A 22,568-nucleotide genomic window follows, 5' to 3' on the forward strand; every position below is an offset into this window, starting at 1 on the left:
GTAAAACTATATAAATACGGGATAATGTAAACTATAGCCTTCAGTATGCGCCTGGCAGCCGTACAGTGCACATCAGCGGAGGCCTGGCTGAGAAAGTTTACCATGTACAAGTTACTCTTCAAGTCATGTTTGAAATCTATAGATAACATATAAGAATTTGAAGTATGGCTACACATAAAGAAGTTAGCTTGAAGGACAGTTAGCCAAGAAATAAAGTTATGACAACACTTGCAATTTAGCTTTGAGACATTGGCTAGCAGTTATATGTAATGTTCTGCAGAGCCCTATTCTATGCCGGTTACAACAACAAGAAGACGCAAAAAATCCCAAGTCATATTTCTAGACACACAACTACCTAGGCTAATGTTGGGAAGACATTGAAATTTATATCCATGTTGACAGGGTCGATTTGAAAGTTTGAAAATTTGAACAAGGTTGACTTCCCCCAAACTAAAAGTTGTAGATAGCATTGTCTTGATTATCCAATCTGATTGAAACTTCCTTGGATTATGTGACTTTTTGATAGATATCTGGGCCATTCTGCATTGTTTGAAACTGTTCATAGAAAAACCAGTACAGAAAAAAAGTTTGAATTCTCTGACAGTTATTATGATAATCTGTCCCTGCTATTGTCCCAGGCTGGCAGACATCTAATCCTTTTATGAATTTATGTGGTTATGGGGGATTAATCCAGCCCTCAACCTGCTGGGCAGCTCACAGTAGGAGCACTCCCTTTACGACTTCCCCAGGGCAAGGTTTTGGTTCCTTTAAGGGTTCAAATCCTTCACAGGAAAGTCACGTTACATCAATTTCCTCACTCGACCCAGGTGAAAATGAGTACCTGGCTTCTTTAAGGGACGTTCTCTCTGATGGGACGTAAGTTAGGAGGCCCCATGTTTGAGAAGAGTCAAAGATTCCACCACACCTATTGAAACAAGTACGGGCCCATCCCAGTACAAGGCGTGCTAAAGGTTTGCGATTGGATGCTTATTTGAAAACATATGGTCTACTTCATTAACATGCTATGGTCTGTTGAAAATTTGGGTGAGAAAGGTTTCTTTCTTACCTTTTTGTGCAACAATCACTTGGGTTATTCCATCCTCTGCGGCTATCCCAACTTGAAAATATTGTCTGTAGGATAAATAAAGGTTTAGAGTAGATTGCAACCAGGAATATAGCACACGACAAATAGATGGTGCCACATTTCTATTGAAAACTTAGCTATTTAGACTGCATAAAAAGTAAACAGAGAAATAACTAGCAAGACCCAAGATAGACTGCATTTGATTAGATTATTTTGAATATGAAATAAAACTTACCCTTTTCTGAAGTACAGCCACTCGTCTTCAGTGAGAAGTTTGCCGTTGGCCTCATCATATCTCTCCTTGTTCGCCAAGTCTGAGATCACGAACGCGAGCTGCTCACAGCTGACATCCTTCTTCTTCGGTCTCCTACACCAGAAGGAAATGTTGGCCTCGGGTTTGGTGTATGAACAGTAGTCCTCTCTGTTATCAAACCCCTCTTCTTTACTACTGTAACATTTCTGTTCGTCTAGAATCGCGTTATGGTCGAAAAACGTTCCGTTGAAGAGATATCCTGTGTTTGGCGTCTCTCGTACTTTCTTGAGTCCGTCTATCGCCTCCCGAGGGTGAACAAGCTCAACCGATAAGAACGCACGTCCTGTCCATCCCAGAAGGAAGCTTATACTGTAGGTACCATCCTGGTGGTCGACAATCTTACCAGCGGTGCTGGCGTTCAGCTTTGGTGAGAAGAGTTTCGCCTGGAAGAAGTCCCCGCCACATGTGCGAGGAGATCCCGTCCTATTCCTGGTCGTTAGCTCTAAGTGGAGGATAGAGCCAAGCGGGTATCTGACCTGTTTGTTCACAATGGCGTATGTGGTATATGTTGAGTCCAGTGGTTGACAGTGTGTTCGGTTAATATCGGTATGATGGTGTCTTCCGTCTGCTTGCATCTTGTATCTGATGAGGTCTTGGTTGGTTTGAGAAGTTAGATGCCTTGAGAAGGACTGCTGGTAGTCGGCCATGCGAAGCATTTGAGTCTGAAAACACAGCAGAAGATATGCAAGTTAAATATGTTAGAATTGAACACTTACAGAGATCTTAAAAAATGACAATGACAATGAACTTTATTGCATATTCATGCCCAACATGGGCTAAATGAATTAGGTAACATAATGGAAGTAAAAGAAAACGAACTTTATGTTATATTCCATCTAAATCAATGAGTCTAGATCTGTTCTCTCTTCTTCAAACATTTGTACACAAATTTACATAGTATATCGTAGTTTTTAGATGGCGTGATACATGTGAATTATTTGTAAAATGGGCGTATTTCCTGTCTTGTTGTATGAAGCAAAATTTGACAGCGGATCTTATGGCAACAAGTACTGTACTAGTATTGCCTCCTGAAAGACGAATGTACATTCACCAACCAACAATTTTCAATTGTTATTGTTGTTATTGTTGGGTAGACCGAATACTCTCTCTTCGCAGCCAGGGGCTGAAGTGCGAGGAGCGCACATTGGCGGAGCTAGATCGCAAGGGTCTGAAGTGACTGCCGTTCAGGCGCGCAGGTGACCTCAATACGACCATTGCCCCATGTGCGGCCATAGGACTGTAGGTTTCGAATTGTGTTTGTTTTCTTATATGTTTCCTTTGTTTCAATAATGATGAGAGAATTTAGTTTTGAATGATTGACCCTGACATTTAATTGAATGTTTTAGCTACTGAAAGGATCCCTATCTGGGTTTTACACAATCATTCTATATCATTGTTAGGGTGGGCAAGCCCCAAGCACACTCTTTACTTTCCAATGCATGCGAATCCTGTCATAAATATGACAATAATGTTCAAAATGTCGGAAAATCTCTGCTGCCTCCTATTATTTCCAAATGTCGTTTAGTTCCTAAAGACACGGTTTGCCATGCATGTGTGGATATTGGTACAAAGCGAGCATATGTTGAAAATGATTATCCCTTGTCACGTTGTAGCTGTGTCTACTATGCCGAAGGCGTTCAGTGGTGAGTAGAATCTAAATTATTTGTTGTCATTAAATGGACCTTCACCGGCAGCTACCCATCAACATTATCAGCAAAATCAATATGAGCTCGAGTGGCTACGCCTAGGTCCAAAAGGGTTTTGCATTCTTATGTGTGTTTTCTTTTCTTGAGGGTTTTTAAAGCGATACGTTTAAACAGAGATGGGTAGGGTCATGTGGTCAGTCTGGACCCCTCAGGTCATCGTACGATATTTTGTCTGCATGACCTGTCAACATTACAGGTGTCAGTAGGTCACACGCTGAAGAAAAAATGCTGTGCTTTATCACAAACAAACAAACAGATGTAAATGCTTGATAAACATTGCATGCACTATAGTCATGTATTCCTGCTACTTTGAGGCTGCAAACGTGTTATGTTATTCTTATGTCATTCGTGTTTTGCTCCCACGTGTACGTGTATTATAATAGCTCTCCAAATACGTGGATTTTAATTCCGGTTAAAGCACAACCAGGTCAGACCACACCTGGATACAAATTCTACGTAGACAAAACGATTACTGAATTCTATCTACCAGTTTTTTTGTTCGGAGTTCTAAACAATGTGTCATGAGTTCCAGATGCCTATGAATGGCATCGGTACTAATTAAGGTAGCTCTCTATCTAATGTGTCCATACTGTACTGTACTGTACTTTTTGCATATGTTGGTAAATACAAAAAGAGGTGTGCTACAACAACATTGCACGCCATTCTTACTACTAAATGTCACATTGATTTCGTTATTAGAAATTACCTGTATGCTGCTGACACCAGTGCTGAAAATGTAGCAGGTCAAGACGAACAGCCCTGTCAGGAACAGTGAGAAGACCTTCCATTTCCTATACCTGCACACTGCCATGTCTGCGGGCTGTGTTCCTGTATTCATATGGTAGTTTTTCGCCTGTCCCCTACACGTACCGCCGCCCCTCTAAGGGCCCTGTTGCATTTGCTGTGCGACGGGGTGACGACATCAAATCGAGGTCATACAAAATTCAGCTTTCTTGTGACGTCTACAATGTTGTCATAGATCCTTGTTGACCGTCGGTTGTGTGAAAGTCACGCTGAAAATCCTGCAGCAAAACAAAATCGTAGGACGAATGTGACTGCGTCTCAACGTGTCCCGACTGGCCAGTAGACGGGACCTGTACAACCGGTTTGGGCTAGCCTACGCTGCAGACCTCGCGGAAGGACGTGTTTTAAAAAAAACACACACTTTTTCTATCAATTTTATTATTACGCCAGCGGAGACTACAGGATTGGCTAGCCGATCAAGTTTGGCCTTTTAAGAACAAGCGAGTGATTAGAAAACAGCGAAAAGGCCAAACGGAATATAGAAAAAACATCAAGCCAAACCAAACAGCAAGCCTGCACAGGGGGTTATGTTTCGTCCAGAAGTACCGCGCGAAGCTTTAAATGCCCGAGGGTAGGGTCTTTAAAACCTAAACAAACACAATGGTTTGTGAAGTAGTCTGGTGGTCAGTAATCATACTTATGTCTGGATACAAGCGCTTTACTCCAACAGAATGAATGAACTTTATTGCTCAATAATCCTACATGTTACAATACATGGCATTGAATTAACAATAATACAAGACTAATCTATCCTACAATTCTAGCTACATAATATTATCGATAACAGTATAAGGGTTACAATGTAGTCATGTATGGGTAATTCTGTCTCGCTTTTGGAATGATTTATAGAGAAATTGACCTATGTATGTGGGTATAGGAGTCGGACAATACATAGATAATATCACCTTGTGTGTAAACGGTTCTATGGCAACAGAGGAATGTTGCTTAGCACCTATCATGATCAAGATACCGGTTAAGCCATTGGATATGTGCGTCACTGGCAAGAGTTGCGGTCCTTTTGTTTGTGGTGCCGTCGTAAGGTAACGTCTTAATCACGGTCAATCTATCGAGAATCTGTCATCTCGCGAGATTTTGGTACAAATCGTTGACAACCTTAAAACAGCAGGACTGCGGCTGTTAACTGTTATATTCGATACAGAATAACATATTGAACAAATCGAGTTACCGACGGTCGCGTTTCTACAAGAATAATATATAGAACATGTGTAATATTAGTTGAGAGCTCCAGCTGTCTTACTGAGGGTTGATGGCAGTGCAAAAGATGTCGGTTAGCTCGAAAGATGAGTCAACTTACTCCACTATCAATACACACTAAAAATACAGAAGAAGTCGAGTTACAGGGTCACATTTTGGCTGTAACACACGGATGGAAAATCACGATATATACACAGGGGTTGTCATTAGGGCCGTGGTGCTGGGGCACACAGCTATCTCTCCCTGTGTCTATATGAGAGAGAGCTGCTAAAGCAAACCATTTGCTAAGTAAACAGGTTCTAAAGTATAACACCTGGTCATTTTCTCAGCCTTTGTAAGATCATTGACCATTTTCAGAAAACAGAAACGAAGGAATAGATAAGCGTCATATTCAAGGAATGTATCGGATGTTATGTATAGTTTTTGCATGTGATTGTCCGTTTTGGACAGATACTGTACCAATAATCAAAATGCGTCATCAAGAAATTAACCAATTTGCTGAATTATAACTCCAAAGGAATCTGTTGGAGATTAGGCGCTAGGAAATTCTGTTTTTGGTTTTTTCTTTGCAATTACAATTTCACCCAAATTTGGTGATTTTGAATTACCATGGTAACAACAAGAAATTGGACACAAAAAGAAACAGCTCGATTCTTTATTTGATTTGACAATACTAGTACTTTAAATCGTTAAGTCAATGCTACATTATTTACCAGAAGAACAATACTTTATAAGGTTACTATTCTTCTCGTCAGTGTCTAACATTCGTATAATCCAATTAGCACGATTACCTTAATTCTTGTTATGTTTATGTAAGACATTTGCAAAATACTAGTATCTAAATATTTGTAAAAGAAATATAATATAAACGAATCGTTATACCTTACCCTGATGCTTCATGCACTGCAAAGTATAAGTAAGTATTTGCTATACAATTGTTTATCTACTATACTGCATTCAGTTAGTGTTATCCTATATCTAAACCCTATGACCTACACATTAGTGTACTATATACTAATGCATACCACTATTGTTGTACAGTTTGCATACTGGTAATGGTCCAGTCGGTGTACCCTAACCTTTTGCTCTATATACTATAGGCACCAAGTTAAACTATAGCCTACATTTTGTTCTACATTTGCTACAAGGAGGCAAAAGTGTGTGCCTTACAGGTTGGCACTCATGATTCCCTATAGAAATCCTGGAAATGTTAATGTATCAGCTATCTAATTTCTTGTTTGTTTGTTTGTTAGTCTCGTATGCCCTTCTTTGTAAGAACGTCCTTGTTTTCCTTCAGCTTGAGTTATATTTGTAGACGCAAACGCGATTGTTTTCGCCGTCCACTACGACCAATTTCGTCCCGTCTGGTGTCAGAGAGATCTCCTGTGGTTGATTCAGACCTTCTTCCTCGGGGATGAGGGTGTCCAAATGATGACCGTCACTTGCGAAGATCTCCAATGTGTTTTTCATCGCTTCTGCAACGATGACGTTGCCCTCTTTGTCAACACACACTCCAGTAGGGTACAGAAGAATGTCCTGCCCAATGGTGATTTTTAACTGTCCATTCTTGTCCAGAACTTTGACCGCGTTGTCGCCAATGTCAGAAACGTAGATGTTGGAAAGATCGTCGGTGTTGATGTTCCGCGGCTCATAGAAAGGCCCCTCAAACGATTTAGTCTTTGTGTACTTAACCCATGCAGTTGTACTTAATGATTTCTTGTATGTAGCAACGGTGTTATGCGTATTTTCTGATACTAACATTGTCCAACCTTTGTCCAATACAGCTAAACCGTAACATTGCGCGACTTGTAGTCCTTTATACGTCTTCTTTGAGCCGAAAGATACCTTACGCACTTCTCCATTACCAGGACATGCGACGATTAAGTCTCCAGATGGAAGCAAAGAGCGGAAAGCAACAGCGCTTGGAAAGGTCAAGCCACTTCCACTTGTTGATATCACACTCTCCCATTTTCCGTTAATGTCGAAAATCTGGACCCGATTATTTCCCGAATCAGCTACAACGATTCTTCCTTTGGGGCAGATCGTCAGACCTTCTGGGCAGTTGAACTGGCCCTCTTTTGTTCCAATCTCTCCGAAAGAGTAAAGGAAGTCTGCTGTTGGAAACTGCTTCGGTGCTTGCATTGCAGTCACTGTGTTCCTTGTGTTGTCATCAAACGGCAAGGAGAAGTCTTCCAACAGCTCCAAGCCCTCATCTACGTCAAGAGAAACGGACTGCAAATCATCGCATAGACTTGTCTTGTCCTCTGTGACGCACGTGTCCTCGTCATCATCGTCGTCCAGCTCTTTGTTTTCTTTGGCAGTCGAGAAAAACGAGAGAGGGGTGGTTGTTTGGTCACCGCACTCTGAGACGTTTGCCTCTGACCCAGCCACGCTTCCTGAGTCGGCGATACTTGACACACTTTGTGCGGGGCTTAGTGTGACGCCATCGTCACCGATTTGCTTTAGAAACCAGCGACGCTCTTCGTCTACCTTTGCACAAAACCTTTCCTTAAGAGCCTCCGCTCTCTCGTTTGCCTCTCTTCGGAGGTTTGCGACATCGTAACCGTCGGCCGTATTGTTGCGCTCAATGACAAGTTTTCGGTTTTCTCTCTTGAATGCCGTGAACTCGCGGCGAATTGCTTCTGCTTCTGCCACCAGAGACGTGCATCTATAGAGAGGCACAAAGCGAAGTATCAAACTATGTGTCAAATCAGCCTGCCTTTGACCAATAAATCTTATTTCAAAATATGTAACATTGATCTCTCCAACCGTCCATCCATCCATACAAACACACATACAAACAGGCACGCACGCAGACACACACACACGCATGTGTACGTACTCACACACACACACGCGCATGCACATAAGCACACATACACACACACACACCACACACACACACACCACACACACACAAACACACACTCACACATATATCATATTTATAAACACACTCACTCACAACACACACAAGCACAGTTCGGTGTTTTGACCACACATCCCCTGCATATAAATAACAAGCTTTTGGTCGCTACTAAGTTTTCAAAATCTACGATAGGCCCTTTACCTGTGATCTTTGTGATCTTCCGAACGACAGACACGGCATAGCATCGTCCCACACCCCTCACAGAACAGCTTCAGACGCAGGTTGTGTTTCGCACACCTGAAAACGGAACATGATAACCTTATGTAAACATTTACGTCATGCTTACACAAACAATCCTTTACTTACTGCGCAATCGCCATTTTAGAGGCCTGTTTCATGTTTGTTCTACTAGTCTATTTAAAGACTAAACTTAAAGACCTATCTGTGATAATATTGGAAGTAAGTCATAGACAGTTTTCGTAGGATATTCTACACTTGGCACGACGTTATGTACCAATAGCTCTGTAACTGTCACGGTACAGTGCCTGCATTATATGAATAGCGAAACATGAGAAGCATTAGCCATCCTAGCTTTATTTACTCGATCCAGTTCACAAAATCTGCGAGGAACATAAACGTTAATAAAACCAAAATGAGTTTTTACTGGCTACCCACCCGCCCAAACACCTTACCTGTGCAAGATTTCTTCCAGTTCTGGGTTGACCTTCTTCAGGTGTTCTCGAAAATGGCGGAAAGCCCCTCGCCCCTTCGCCGCCACCACATCCACAGAGCTCTGGTCTGGTCATGAGGAATTTTCTCCGCCACAATATGGCAATACTCCTCCTCAACAATCTCACCGTGCTGAAGAAGCCTGTCTAGGAAAGGTTTGACGAACCGAATCTTCCCCACCAGCTCCTCCCTGTTGGACTTCAGCAGTTCTAGTTCAGACGCCATTTTGCCGAGTGCCAGGTCGGACCAGGTATTGTGGATAGCATCGTGACGTCAGGGGAATCCCCGCCATCGTCAGGTGCAACGCCATTGGTTAGAGTCAAGTGTTTTGATGGACGAATACATTCTCATTAATGTCTGTAATGAGTGCCTGTTGCAGCAAGCACAGTACGTGTGTACGGTACCCCTAGCTATAGCTAACACCTAGCTACCTGTTTTTCTGTAACCTGTCTCAAACATTCTTTGGGATTTCCAAATGTCAAAGATCAAGGTCCATTCAGAGTTGATCACATTATCAATAGAAATGTTACGAAATGCAGTTGAGGTCAAGCGTTTCGCGAGCTGGGTGCTGCAGGCAGAAACCTAGTAAATTGGAAACTTTTACCTTGGAAATAGAAATACATGCATAGGACTTCTTTATTCTAGATTTTGGCGAGTGACGAATATCATAGAGTGAATGGAATTATATTGGCAATTTAAGTTTTTATGAATGTGCTTTTGTAGGTGTAAGATCTAAAGATAAAATTCAATTGAGCTTTGAAGAGCTTTGATACTCTTTGCATATCAAATAGTATTCTACTGTGGAAACAAGGCTAATCTGTTGCTTTACGCCGACCACCCCCCTCCCACTACCTGCACTGTGTCAGGGGAACCCCCTTTTCCAGTACTAAGGTTGGTAAGGTCATCACCATGGCAACGTGGCGTCAGTACAGGCTGTCAAAGCCATGATTGATGTCAGGATTAGGCTCTAAGAAATTCAGCTTTTGGCTTTTATTTCTGCAACTGCCCTTTTGCCCAAATGAGATGATTTAGAATTACCATGGTAACAACAGCATACTGGACACAAAAATAAACAGTTCCATTCTTTATTTGATTTGGCAATACTATAAATCATTAAGTCGATCGATGCTACATTCTTGCCCACAAGAATGATACTTTACAAGGTTACTATTCCTCTAGTCAGTGCCTAACATTCGTGTAATCCAATTAGTACGATTACCTTAATTCTTGTTCTGTCTATGTAAGGCATTTGCAAAATACTAGTATCTAAATATTTGTAAAAGAAATATAATATAAACGAGTTGTTATACCTTACACTGATGCTTCATACACTGCAAAGTATCTAGTAAGTATTTGCTATACAATTGTTCATCCACTATACAACATTCAGTTAGTGTTATCCTATGTCTAAACCCCATGACCTACACATTAGTGCACTATATACTAATGCATACCACTATTGTTGTAGAGTTTGCATACTATTAATTTTTCAGTTAGTGTGCCCTAATCTCATGTTCTATACACTATCAGCCACCCTGTTAAACTGTAGAATACATTTCTGTTCTACATTTGCTACAAAGAGTCAAAAGTGTGTGCCTTACAGGTTGGCACTCATGTTTACTATATATGGAAACGCTGGAAAGGTTTGTTTGTATGTTAGTCTCCTGAGCCCTTCTTTGTGAGAATGTCCTTGTTTTAGCTTGAGCTATATAGTATAGTTGTAGACGCAAACGCGATGGTTTCCGCCGTCCACAACGACCAACTTCGTCCCGTCTGGTGTCAGACAGACTTCTTGTGGTTTTCTCAGACCTTCTTCCTTGGGGATGAGGGTGCCCAGATGATGTCCACCACTTGTATAGATCTCCAATGTGTTTTTCGCCGCGTCTGCAACAATAATGTTGCCCTCTTTGTCTACACAAACCCCTGTAGGATACCGGAGAATGTCCTTACCAATAGTGGTTTTCAACTGCCCGTTCTTGTCCAGAATGTTGACCGTGCTGTCACCAATGTCAGAAACGTAAACGTTGGACTGACTATCAGTGTTGACGTTCCGTGGCTTATTGAAACGCCCCTCAAATGTTTTAATCTTTAAGTAATCAATGTTTCCAGTTCGAGTTTCCCATCTCCCGTATACAGCAACGGTGTTTCGCACAGATTCAGATATCACTACCGTGTTACCTTCGTCCAGAGCAGCTATACCGTAGCATTCTGGGACTTGTAGTTTCTTGATCTTATAAGCCTCCATTGTGTCCAGACGTAACTCAAGCACTTCTCCCTTGTAAGGAGACGCGACGATTACGTCTCCAGGTGGAGGAAACGAGCGGAACGCAACAGAGCGTGGAAAGGTGATCCCGCATTCCCTTGTTGAAAACATCTCACTCTCCCATTTTCCGTTAATGTCGAAAAGCTGAACCCGATGGTTCCATGAGTCAGCTACAATGATTTTGCCTTTGGGACAGATCGCCAGACCTGCTGGGTAGAGGAACTGGCCTGTCGTCTCTCCAAACTCTCCGAATGAGTGGAGGAAGTCTGCTGTTGCAGACTGTTTCGGTGCTTGTATGTCAATCACTGTGTTTCGTGTGTTGTCATCAAACGGCAAGGAAAAGTCTTCCAACAGATCCAAGTTCTCATCTACGTCACACAGAGTCGTCTGGTCTTCTGTCACGCGCGTGTCCTCATCATCATCGTCGTCCAGCTCTTTGTTTTCTTTGGCAGCCGAGAAAAACGAGAGAGGGGTGGTTGTTTGGTCACCGCAATCTGAGACGTTTGCCTCTGACCCAGCCACGCTTCCTGAGTCGGCGATGCTTGAGATACTTTGTGCAGGGCTAAGTGTGACGCCAACGTCACTGATTTGCTTGATAAACCAGCGGCACTCCGCGTCTATCTTTGCACAAAGTCTCTCCTTAAGAGCCTCCGCTCTGTCGTTTGCCTCTCTTCGGATGTTTGCGACAACGTAACCGTCGGCCGTATTGTTACGCTCAATGAGAATCTTTCGGTTCTCTCTCTTGAATGCCGTGAACTCGCGGCGAATTGCTTCTGCTTCTGCCACCAGAGACGTGCATCTGGAGAGGGGCACAAAGCAAAGTATTGATAAATCTACGTGTCTAATTCGACTGTTTACGACTAATAAATCTTATTTCAAAATATCTAACATTAATCTCTCTTACCGTCCATTCATACATTCTGCACACACACACACACACACACACACACACACACACATACACACACACAGTGACACAGACACACACACACACACGCGCGCGCGCGCGCCTGCCCACAGACACACACAACACACACAAGCACAGATTGGTGTTTGGACCTCACATTCCTTACAACTAAGTAACAAGCTTTGGGTCGCTACTAGTTTAAAATCTACAATAGGCCCTTTACCTGTGATCTTTGTGGTCGTCGGAGCGACAATTTCGGCATAGCATCGTCCCACACCCCTCACAGAACAGCTTCATACGCAGGTTGTGTTTCGCACACCTGAAAACGGAACATGCCAACCTTATGTAAACATTTACGTCATGCTTACACAAACAATTCTTCACCTACTGCGCCATCGCCATTTTAGATGTCTGTTTCATATTCGTTCTACTAGTATATTTATAGACATATCTGTGATAATATTGGAAGTAAGTCATTGACAGTTTTCGTAGGATATTCTACACTTGGCACGACGTTATGTGCCAATCGCTCTGTAACTGTCACGGTACAGTGCCTAGCTGCATTATATGACTAGCCAAACTTGAGGACCATTAGCCACCCTAGCAATTTATTACTCGATCGAGTTCACAAAATCTACGAGGAACAAAAAGTTAGACTACAATGAATTTATACTGGCTACCCACCCGCCCAAACACCGTACCTGTTTAAGATTTCTTCCAGTTCTGGGTTGACCTTCTTCAGGTGTTCTCGAAAATGTCGGAAAGCCCCTCGCCCCTTCGCCGCCACTACATCCAGCAGACCTCTGGCCCGGTCCTGTGGAGTCTTCTCCGCTACAATAATGTCATATTCCTCCTGAACTATCTCACCGTGCTGAAGCAGCCTGTCTAGGAAAGGTTTGACGAACCGAATCTTTCCCACAAGCTCCTCCCTGTTGGACTTCAGCAGTTCTAGTTCAGACGCCATCTTGCCGAGTACCAGGTCGGGCCAGGTACTGTAAACAGCACCGTGACGTCAGGGGAATCCCCGCCGTCGTCAGGTGTAACGCCATTGGTTAGAGTCAAGTGTTCTGCTGAACAAATACATTCCCACTAATGTCTGCCTGTTGTAGCAAATACAGTACGTGTGTATAGCTTTTAACTGAATGTTCCTATTACAGCTGGAAAACCGATAGGTAAAATCCATTAGACATCTCGTTCCTTGTATATCAGAAAGTACACTACTGTGGACACAAGGCTAATTTGTTGCTAATTAAGCGTCTCTTCATATAAAACTAATGATAACCCCAATTACCTGGGACCACCTGTACAATGTCAAGGGAATCACTTTCTACATGGCTGGGGTTGATAAGGTCACCACCATGTCAACATGACGTCATTGCAGGCTGTCAGACCCGTCCTTGGCTCTGTGTTGTATACAACATGTAGGTCTTGGTCTTTTCAATTGTACAATGAATGAAGAACTGGTTTCAAACTGTTTGTTTATTAGGATTCTCCATTAGTAAAATACACAGTAAAATGTAAAAAAGTAAAATGTACTCACTAATCTCCCTAGAGTCCTTTTCTAATACAATAGAAATAGATACAATAAAATGAGAAGTTAATATTATGATAACAATAATGAATCATACTCTATATCACTAAGAATACAGATGATTGTACCTGGATTACCTTAACTAAAATTACACAAGACTAGCTAGACTTACAGTGGTGTCAAACTGTTTGTTTATTAGGATTCTCCATTAGTACATTACACAGTATAATGTAAAAAATAGTATGTACTCACTAATGTCCCTAGAGTCCTCTTCTAATACAATAGAAATAGATACAATAGAATGAGAAGTTAACATTATGATAACAATAATGAATCATACTCTATATCACTAAGAATACAGATTACTGTACATGTATTACCTTAACTAAGATTACAAAAGACTACATAGACTTACACATTACCTTAATGAATCTATCGATAAGAAGAAAAAGACGAGAAAAAGGATTTTCAAAAAGTTAAGCGTACTTCACCTAGCCAGTAAGAGTCAAGGTTGTTAGCTCTGACATCATAGCTATTTTCTAATACCATACATTAGACTACTAAACTACACCTGACTATAGTTTAATGTTTCTAACAGAGTTGTAAGTGCTAAATGAAATAAAAACATTGATATAATATTGCTACTACAACAGTTACTAATGCTTTGCCATTTTGTGTAAGCAATGTGCTAATGATTGAGTAAAATGCTTTTTTAAATTAAAAAGAGTACAGTACTGACGTACAGTACTAACCGAAATTAACTTACACATATTTTGTTCATCTATATACAGACTCATATCAATTCATAGCATATGTTGTGACTCACGTTACATAAGCTATGGCCCTCACGAAATAAAGAAGAACTTTATTGCGCGACTACTGTAGCAGGTACAAAGTATGGCAACAACAGTAAACAAAGAACAAGACATAAGTATGGAATAAAACTATTCAATACAACAAAATCCATCTACTTCAGCGTTTCGTCTTCCGGAGCACTTAATTTGTGAACAAATATGATAACAACAACCCTAGAAGTCATGATCAACCAAGATAATGGTGACCAAAAGACTTGAAAAAGATTTTTTGTTGAGTTGCGGAGGACAGTTCCAAAGATTCTTGCTGATGGTGTATTGAATATTAGTATCTGTTTGCGGAAACATTTTAATTCTGAGGATATGTGTTTGTGTACTTGTTTTTCCTCTACAATTGCCAACTATTCTCTCTCTCTTTTCCATTGCGTCTCTGTCTCTCTCTACTTGTATCGCCCTCTGCACTATTTCTCTATATAATTCAGTTACAAGGCTTAAACACTGACTATGCGAGGAGGAGCTAGAGACGAGAGGGTTAGAATGTCTATTGGGTAAACACGGTAAAGGGAGAAGAAGGTGGTGAGCTTTCAATGGGAAACGAGGGGAAACCGAGACTAGGCGAGTCCGGAGTGAGGTGTGAGGGAGGACTTGGTTGGGAGAAAGACTCGCGTTCCGAATTGGAACTGGATCCGGAGTGGCGAAGTCCTTCCGCCAGGGAGTTGGTGCCATGAGAAAAAGAAATGGTTGATAAAGGGGATCGGGAAGTGGGAGTGTTACGGACAGAGGGGGAATAGTTAGAGAAGGGGAGACCAGGACTGGTAATGGGAGACGAGCACGGACTTTGGGATGTTGGTGAAGACGTTGGGAGGGTGTCCTGGGAGAGAGACTGAGATGGGGAGAGGCTGGTTGGTGGGGAAAAGGCAAGACTAGGCGTTGACGGAGAGGGAGGTAAATAAAGACTATTAGGAATTATTTCCTTCAAATAAATCGGAATTTTGTTGATGCGGTGTTGCATCCATGCAGGAGAGCGTGGCTGCGAACCCCTGTTATTCTGGTCCACCGGTGAGTAGGGGTGGCTCCTTACTTCTCTCCGCCCCTTCGCCCCTGGCGACCGTGTCCCATGCCTACCTGACAGCTCGCTCTCTGTATTGCTGGTGGCAACACTGGAGATGCTTGCTGCCGGGCTGGCAGCTCTTTCATCCAAACCCAGCTGATCCTTACACCATTCATACTCGGACTCAATTTTTTCAATGAACATTGCCTTTAATGCGTTTTTCCTGAGTTCAATGTCCAGCAGGACGTTTTCCTTGCCTCCCACGTCACCGGCGGATGCGTCGAAGCTCTTCAGCATCTTCCTGTTGTCTCTTACAAAGGCCGTGACCTCACGTCTGATGACAGAAGCGTCAGCAACTATTGATGAAACTCTACAAGACAAAGTGAATGAAAAGATGTCTTAAGTAAAAGCATGGTGATATGGTAGTTAGGTATCTTACGGACGTTTTAAAAGTTTTAGGGAAACACTGTGCACACAAACCATGACGTCCCTCCAACGAATGACAATGCTTGCAGATTCATGTAAATAGTAGGTTGACTTATAAAACTTTGTTTTTCAGGTACTGAAATATAAAGATTCATACCTATTCTCATTTGGGCATAAATTACATCATGTATACATATCTCTATGTATGACACATATCACAGTATGAGACTACTTGTCCCCCTTCAAGAAATTGGGCATCCTTACCAGTGTGTTCTGGACCTTTGATTACACAAGCTTGATTGTTTACGACCTTGTGACCGACTGACCTGTGACCTTTTTGGCTAGATTATCTAAGACCATGTGACCGACTGACCTGTGACCCCCATGGCTAGATCTTTTACGACCTTGGGACCAACTGACATGTGACCCTTGTGGCTAGATTGTTTACGACCTTGTAACCGACTGACCTGTGACCCCCGTGACCTTCCTTGTTGCACGTCCGGCACAGCAGCTGCACACAGTCGTCACAGTGGAGCCTGATCTTCTCGTTATGGTCGGTGCACCTGGATTAAAAAAAGAGTCTTACTGAAATATCAAAAAAAGATTTCCGATTCTAGAACCTAAAAGACAAAATATACAAGTTTGTCCACGCAGAGGTTGGTGGGGATGATTGTGACCATATGCCCCGTTTTCTGTCCACATGTCCCACATAGCAGAGGAGAGCAGAGACCTTTCTGAGGAAATCAAAAGCAGATGTACTGAACTTTCTTCCAGTTCATTGAGAGTACGCACGGACTCGACGCACTCTCCTAGAAACACGTCCAGCAACACGCAAGCTAAAGTCACATTAACTCCTAACTGAACCAAATGAAACCCCGGCACCAATTGCAGGAGACCACGTTTAGCGATATGATAGACGTTAAAGAAGGACACAACAACAACAACAACAACACTTCTAGGCACGGCACTACTATAAGAAGGTCACAGTCTTCCCCCACCAACATCCGCTTTTTAAAAGTAATATTTAGTACCCCATACTAAATGCCATCGCGTGAATGCTGTCAAGGGTCGCATTAAATGTCCAACCTGTGCAGTATGTCCGCCAACTCGGGATTCGTCTCTTTCAAGACGTGCCGGAAATTGCCGAACGCCTCCTGCCCCTTGGTGCTCACCAGGTCGATCAGCGCCCTGGCGCGGTCCTGTGGAGTCACCTCACCTCCTCACACTCACCTCACCTCCTCACACTCTTCTGTAGTCAGCTGGTTTGTCTGAATAAGTCTGTCCAAAAACGGCTCCACAAACCGGATGGTCTTAACCAACTCCTCGCGGTTTGCAGTCAGCAGGGTCGACTCGGCCGCCATTTTCGTCTGCTGTCTGCCTTTCGATCTGTCGTGGACTTTGAAACGTGAGAACCTTCTACCCAGTGTACTTTGAATGAGGGAGAAAGTTTAACTTGATGTCAATATGCTAGCCCTTTTCAGGTCAACACAAAAGGCGAGAGAACAAAGGATTTTGCTTTGTGACAAACTCTCTTCTTTCCAGCCAGCAGACCCGGGCACGAGTCGGGGAATCCCCTTCGTCATGCGGAAGTTCCAGGTCACTGGGATAGACGGAGGGTCAGGTCATCACAATGACCTAGACCCGACACCGCGGGAAAATTTGAAACGTAATACATCAGTTGACGGCAGTGGCAGACTTTCAATGTAGAGATAAACAAACTTGCATTGGAAATAGAAGAAGAATTCATTCACTCTGAACCTAATAATGAATATAGTGTAGTGACTAGAATAAGGTTGGAAATGTTGAGTTTTAAATGATCATAAGTGCTTTTGTAGGTGAAAAATTAGATTAATCAAATTCTATTATTTTGCCTTTCAGAAGAGCTCATTCTTTCATATCAAATAGTATTCTACTGTGGAAACAATGCGTTGTTGTTGCTGACAAGTGTATCTTCACATCAAACTTCTGATAAGCCAAACCACCTCGAACCACCTGTACTATGTCAAGTGAATCCCCCTCTACTCGGCTGGGGTTGATATGGTCATCACCATGTCAACATGACGTCAGTACAGGCTGTCAGACCCATCAACAGGGTCCTAGCTTGGCTCTGTGTTGTTTAGGTCTTGTGCTTTTCAATTGTACAATGAATGAAGAACTGGTTTCAAACTGTTTTTATTAGGATTCTCCATTAGTAAATTACACAGTGAAACGTAACAAATGTACTCACTAATCTCCCTATAGTCCTCTTCTAATACAATAGAAATAGATACAATAAAATGAGACGTTACCAATTTGATAACAATATTGAAACATTAAGAATACAGATGACTGTACCTGTATTACCTTAACTAAGCTTACACAAGACTAGCTAGACTTACACATTACCTTGATGAACCTATCGACAAGATACAAATGTAACAGAGTAATTCACCTTTTCAATTGAATATGATAATGCTAAAAAGTAACCACATTTTGAACTGATTCAAAACATTCATGATTAACACCTTACCACTCATTTATTGCTCCAATTTGAAACCCACGAGGGAAAAGGATTTTTAAAAAGCTTAAAAGCGTACTTCACCTAGCCAGTAAGAGTCAAGCTTGTTAGCTCTGACATCATATCTCTTTCTCATGACATACATTAGTCTACTAAACTGCACCTGACTGTAATTCAATGTCAGTTTTTAATCAGAGTTGTAATTGCGTAATGAAATAAAAACGGTGATTTAATATTGCTACTACAACAGTTATTGCTGCTTTGCCATTTTGTGTAAGCAATGTGCAAGCATTGCCAAGCAATTGAAACAAAAAAAAACTAAAATAGAACTGAAATCTCAGCTACAGGCGGCATTATATACAGTATTAGCTAACGTTTGATATCAAATTAACTTTTACATTTTTTGTTCATCTACATACTGTGTAGTATCAATTCACCGTATTTGTTGTGCCTCGTTACGTAATTACATAATCTATAGCCGTTATGACATACATACATACATCCACATCAGCATTTTACCTTCCAGTCTATTGCGCTTGTGAACAGACATGAAAACAACCTTAAGAGACATGATCCACAAAGAAAATGGTGACAAAGAGATTTGAAAAAGATTTTGTTGAGGTGTGAAGAACAGTTCCAAAGATCCCTACTGATGGAGTATTGTTTTCTTTAAATATTAGTTCTTGTTTGCTACAGCACTTCGAATCTGAGTATACATACAGTTTGTGTTTTCCCTCTACAATTACCAACTATTCTTTGTCTCTGTCTCTCTTTTCTATTGCTCTCGCTTCTTGTATCACCCTATCTGCTATTTGTAACCATGCTAGTGAGCCAGCCGAGGGATTAACTCTCCTGAAGCTAGGTGGGAATGATGGTCCAGGAGTAACAATGGGAAACGTGGGGAAACCAAGACTAGGCGAGTCGGGCGTGAGGTGCGAGGGAGGACTGAGTTGGGAGAAAGACTCGCGTTGCGAATTGGACACTGGATGCGGAGTGGCGAAGTCCTTGTGCCGGGGGTTGGTGTCATGAGAAAAAGAAATGGGTGATAAAGGGGAGCGGGAAGTGGGAGTGTTACGGGCGGAGAGGGAGAAGGGGAGCCCGGGACTGGTACTTGGAGACAGGTACAGGTTTAGGGATGGCGATACAGACGGGGTGAGGAAGTCTAGGGATGGAGACTGAGTCTGAGATGGGGAGAGGCTGATTGGTGGGGAAAAGGCAACACTGGGCGGTGTTGGAGAGGGAGGTAAATAAAGATGAATCATCTCCTTCAAAGAACTCGGCATTCTGTTGACACGGTGTTGCATCCGTGCAGGAGAGCGTGGCTGTGTACCCCAGTTATTCTGGTCCACCGGTGAGTAGGGGTGGCTCCTTACTCCTCTCCAGCTCCTCGCCCCTGGCGACCGTGGTGACCGCGCCCCAGGCCTGCCCGACAGCTCACTCTCTGTATTGCTGGTGGCAACACTGGAGATGCTTGCTGCTGGGCTGGCAGCTCTTTCATCCAAACCCAGCTGATCCTTACACCACTCGTACTCTGATTCAATTTTTGCAATGAACATTGCCTTGAGTGCGTTTTTCCTTAGTTCAATGTCCAGCAACAGGCTTTTCCTGACTTCCACGTCACTGACGTTTGCGTCACTAGCGTTGGTGTCACTGGCGTTGGCGTCACTGGTGTTGGCGTCGCTGGCGTTGAAGTTTTTCAGCATCTTCCTGTTGTCTCTTACAAAGGCCGTGACTTCCCGTCTGATGACACGCGCGTCAGCGACTATCGATGAAACTCTATAAGACAAATTAAAAGAATAATATTTCACAAGAAGCAGCATATGCTTAATATAAAAGAATGAATCATTGCTTCGAAGTATCCAGACGTTTCCAGGTAACATCATGCATGTATGCAATTGCATTCGTGCATTACATCAATTTTACTATGGATTCACTTAAATTTATAAGTTATAGGCAAATGTACAAACCTTTTGTCATTGTTTTGATATTTGTGAGGAGAAAGTATCATATAAGCATGTTCCATTTTAGCCTATCCTTTATTAACGATTGTAGATAAAATTAAATGAACCTTTTCATATCCGCTTGAACTTGAATTCATACCTATCTCATTTTGACATGAAATCTATTAGGTATACATAGTTTTTTGTAATCACTGTTGTAATATTGGACTGTTCCCTTCAACAAATTCGGCATCCGTGCCTGTATAGTCTGGCCAATTGATTGCACAAGTTGGATTATCTACGGTATCCATGGCCGACTTTTCTGTGGCCCTTGTGGTAGGACCTTGTGACCGACAGACTTATGACCCCTATGGCTAGATTGTTTACGTCCTTGTGACCGACTGACCTGTGACCCCTGTGGCTGGATTGTTTACGTCCTTTTGATCGACTGACCTGTGACCCTTGTGGCTAGATTATCTAAGACCATGTGACCGACTGACCTTTGACCCCTATGGCTAGATTGTTTACCTCCTTGTAACCGACTGACCTGTGACCCCTGTGGCTGGATTGTTTACGTCCTTTTGACCGACTGACCTGTGACCCTTGTGGTTAGATTATCTAAGACCATGTGACCGACTGACCTGTGACCCCTATGGCTAGATTGTTTACGACATTGTGACCGACTGACCTGTGACCCTTGTGGCTAGATTATGACCCACGCTGAGCTGTGACCCTTGTGGCAAGATAATTTACGGTCATGGGCCGAATGACTGACCTGTGACCCTTATGGCTAGATTATCTATGACCATGTGACCGACTGACCTGTGACCCCTATGGCTAGATTGTTTACGAACTTGTGACCGACTGACCTGTGACCCCTGTGACCTTCCTTGTTGCACGTCCGGCACAGCAGCTGCACACAATCGTCACAGTGGAGCCTGATCTTCTCGTTATGGTCGGTGCACCTGGATGAACAAAATTAGTGTTATTGTATCGGATCATTTTGATACAAGAGAGACTTCCAATTCCACTATTTAAAAGGCAAGGAAAAACTTGGACAAAACATATAAATGTGAAGGGGCTATAAAATTGTTTATTTTGTCCAAACTGACCCCTGCTCTTCATGCAGAGGTTGGCGGGGAAGATTGTGACCTTCTTATCATGCGCCCTATTTTCTTTCAGTGGAGGTAGGGGAGGGGCATATGATATTAATTAAGATGGTTACAATCTTCGCCACCAACCTCAGGCTGGAGAGTATAGCTCTTCATAATGAATGCCAGCGCTCGATTGGCATCAATGGTTGACTTGATTAAGTTAAATGTCCCACCAACCTGTGCAGTATATCCGCCAACTCGGGATTCGTCTCTTTCAAGACGTGCCGGAAATTGCCGAACGCCTCCTGCCCCTTGGTGCTCACCAGGTCGATCAGCGCCCTGGCCCGGTCCTGAGGAGTCCTCCCACTCCTCACCTCCTCACACTCTTCTGTAGTCAGCTGGTTAGTCTGAATAAGTCTGTCCAGAAACGGCTCCACAAACCGGATGTTCTTAACAAGCTCCTCTCGGTTTGCAGTCAGCAGGGTCGACTCGGCCGCCATTTTCGTCTACTGTCTGCCTTTCGATCTGTCGTGGTATGAAACGTGAGAACCTTCTACTCAGTGTACTTTGAATGGGGGAGAAAGTGTACTTTGAATGGGGGAGAAAGTAGGACTTGATGTCTCTATGCTAGCCCCTTTCAGGTCAAAACAAAAGGCGAGGGAACAAAAGGTTTTGCTTTGTGAGAAACTCTCTTCTTTGCAGCCAGCGGACTGGAGCACGAGTCGGGGATTCCCCTTCGTCATGCGGAAGTCCCAGGTTCAGAGACGAAAGGTCATCAGTGAAAGGTCATCACCATGGCTTTGGCCTACTACCGCGGGAAAATTCAAAACATTGTTATCAGTCTACTGTGATGCACACCTTTCATGTGGAACAAAAGACTACCTGGTCATCAAAGACGATGTATAAAATGTCCAACCTGGCGCAAAGACGTCGATGCCGCATATTTTATGCTTCTACGGCTGCAGTACCGACCGGTGTTGTTGAGGGGCGCTGTCTTCGTTTACTGCGTATTTGACAGTTGCCTTTGGTAGAGACGTTTCTGCAGTAAACACGTACACGATAATGAGTTTCTAGACAAATGTTATTATATACAAATAACGATTTGTAATTCGTACTTCAAAATGTTTTTCAGAACGTTGTGTACCTTGGAAACCTGATGTTATTGCCTTTATACCAGTCTTCATGCCTTTACAGTTGTAATCTTCGGTGCTAGGTAGGTAAACATCGGAACGAATCCTTTTCCTCTTGATATGCCTCTCTATTTTTATTTCATAGTCTGTAAACCCCCTAGTAGGGGTATCGCACAGACGGGGTGAGGCGCAGCTGC

General features: G+C 42.8%; 5 protein-coding genes across 5 annotated transcripts; all 5 read right to left on the bottom strand.

The window, feature by feature from the left end:
- Positions 1 to 1,007: 1,007 nt before the first annotated feature.
- On the bottom strand, positions 1,008 to 4,195 carry LOC136440974 (NXPE family member 1-like). The gene is made up of 3 exons (XM_066437183.1): positions 3,810 to 4,195; positions 1,320 to 2,059; positions 1,008 to 1,131 (listed from the first exon to the last, which is right to left on the bottom strand). The coding sequence occupies exons 1-3, from the start codon at positions 3,939 to 3,941 to the stop codon at positions 1,023 to 1,025; spliced, it is 981 nt and encodes a 326-aa protein (XP_066293280.1). The 5' UTR covers positions 3,942 to 4,195; the 3' UTR covers positions 1,008 to 1,022.
- A 1,712-nt stretch (positions 4,196 to 5,907) lies between these two features.
- On the bottom strand, positions 5,908 to 8,963 carry LOC136440703 (tripartite motif-containing protein 2-like). Its single transcript, XM_066436803.1, has 3 exons — positions 8,684 to 8,963; positions 8,193 to 8,288; positions 5,908 to 7,790 (listed from the first exon to the last, which is right to left on the bottom strand). Exons 2-3 carry the CDS (start codon positions 8,234 to 8,236, stop codon positions 6,416 to 6,418), a joined length of 1,419 nt encoding a protein of 472 aa, XP_066292900.1. The 5' UTR covers positions 8,237 to 8,288; positions 8,684 to 8,963; the 3' UTR covers positions 5,908 to 6,415.
- Positions 8,964 to 10,425: 1,462 nt separating this feature from the next.
- Positions 10,426 to 12,875, bottom strand: LOC136440475 (E3 ubiquitin-protein ligase TRIM32-like). The gene is made up of 3 exons (XM_066436522.1): positions 12,592 to 12,875; positions 12,114 to 12,209; positions 10,426 to 11,782 (listed from the first exon to the last, which is right to left on the bottom strand). Exons 1-3 carry the CDS (start codon positions 12,852 to 12,854, stop codon positions 10,426 to 10,428), a joined length of 1,716 nt encoding a protein of 571 aa, XP_066292619.1. The 5' UTR covers positions 12,855 to 12,875.
- Positions 12,876 to 13,589: 714 nt separating this feature from the next.
- LOC136440476 (mucin-2-like) lies at positions 13,590 to 17,293 on the bottom strand. Its single transcript, XM_066436523.1, has 4 exons — positions 17,239 to 17,293; positions 16,797 to 16,926; positions 16,178 to 16,273; positions 13,590 to 15,654 (listed from the first exon to the last, which is right to left on the bottom strand). The coding sequence occupies exons 1-4, from the start codon at positions 17,291 to 17,293 to the stop codon at positions 14,775 to 14,777; spliced, it is 1,161 nt and encodes a 386-aa protein (XP_066292620.1). The 3' UTR covers positions 13,590 to 14,774.
- A 573-nt stretch (positions 17,294 to 17,866) lies between these two features.
- LOC136440877 (uncharacterized) lies at positions 17,867 to 21,985 on the bottom strand. The gene is made up of 3 exons (XM_066437031.1): positions 21,479 to 21,985; positions 21,017 to 21,112; positions 17,867 to 19,983 (listed from the first exon to the last, which is right to left on the bottom strand). The coding sequence occupies exons 1-3, from the start codon at positions 21,739 to 21,741 to the stop codon at positions 18,957 to 18,959; spliced, it is 1,386 nt and encodes a 461-aa protein (XP_066293128.1). The 5' UTR covers positions 21,742 to 21,985; the 3' UTR covers positions 17,867 to 18,956.
- Between the last annotated feature and the right edge of the window lie 583 nt (positions 21,986 to 22,568).

Source organism: Branchiostoma lanceolatum, chromosome 8 (assembly GCF_035083965.1).
Source record: "Branchiostoma lanceolatum isolate klBraLanc5 chromosome 8, klBraLanc5.hap2, whole genome shotgun sequence".
NCBI lineage: Eukaryota > Metazoa > Chordata > Leptocardii > Amphioxiformes > Branchiostomatidae > Branchiostoma > Branchiostoma lanceolatum.

Coding starts and splice junctions, on each gene's coding strand:
- LOC136440974 (XM_066437183.1), bottom strand. CDS start 3,941: ATGAATACAGGAACACAGCCCGCAGACATGGCAGTGTGCAGGTATAGG. Junction 2,060..3,809: donor CTGGTGTCAGCAGCATACAG/GTAATTTCTAAT, acceptor CTGTGTTTTCAG/ACTCAAATGCTTCGCATGGC. Junction 1,132..1,319: donor TGGCTGTACTTCAGAAAAGG/GTAAGTTTTATT, acceptor TTTATCCTACAG/ACAATATTTTCAAGTTGGGA.
- LOC136440703 (XM_066436803.1), bottom strand. CDS start 8,236: ATGCTATGCCGTGTCTGTCGTTCGGAAGATCACAAAGATCACAG. Junction 7,791..8,192: donor GAAGATCACAAAGATCACAG/GTAAAGGGCCTA, acceptor GCCTCTCTATAG/ATGCACGTCTCTGGTGGCAG.
- LOC136440475 (XM_066436522.1), bottom strand. CDS start 12,854: ATGGCGTCTGAACTAGAACTGCTGAAGTCCAACAGGGAGGAGCTTGTG. Junction 12,210..12,591: donor CTGGAAGAAATCTTAAACAG/GTACGGTGTTTG, acceptor TTCCGTTTTCAG/GTGTGCGAAACACAACCTGC. Junction 11,783..12,113: donor GACGACCACAAAGATCACAG/GTAAAGGGCCTA, acceptor GCCCCTCTCCAG/ATGCACGTCTCTGGTGGCAG.
- LOC136440476 (XM_066436523.1), bottom strand. CDS start 17,293: ATGACGAAGGGGATTCCCCGACTCGTGCCCGGGTCTGCTGGCTGGAAA. Junction 16,274..16,796: donor TTGGCGGACATACTGCACAG/GTTGGACATTTA, acceptor TTTTTAATCCAG/GTGCACCGACCATAACGAGA. Junction 15,655..16,177: donor GAAGGTCACGGGGGTCACAG/GTCAGTCGGTTA, acceptor TTTGTCTTGTAG/AGTTTCATCAATAGTTGCTG.
- LOC136440877 (XM_066437031.1), bottom strand. CDS start 21,741: ATGGCGGCCGAGTCGACCCTGCTGACTGCAAACCGAGAGGAGCTTGTT. Junction 21,113..21,478: donor TTGGCGGATATACTGCACAG/GTTGGTGGGACA, acceptor TTGTTCATCCAG/GTGCACCGACCATAACGAGA. Junction 19,984..21,016: donor GAAGGTCACAGGGGTCACAG/GTCAGTCGGTCA, acceptor TTTGTCTTATAG/AGTTTCATCGATAGTCGCTG.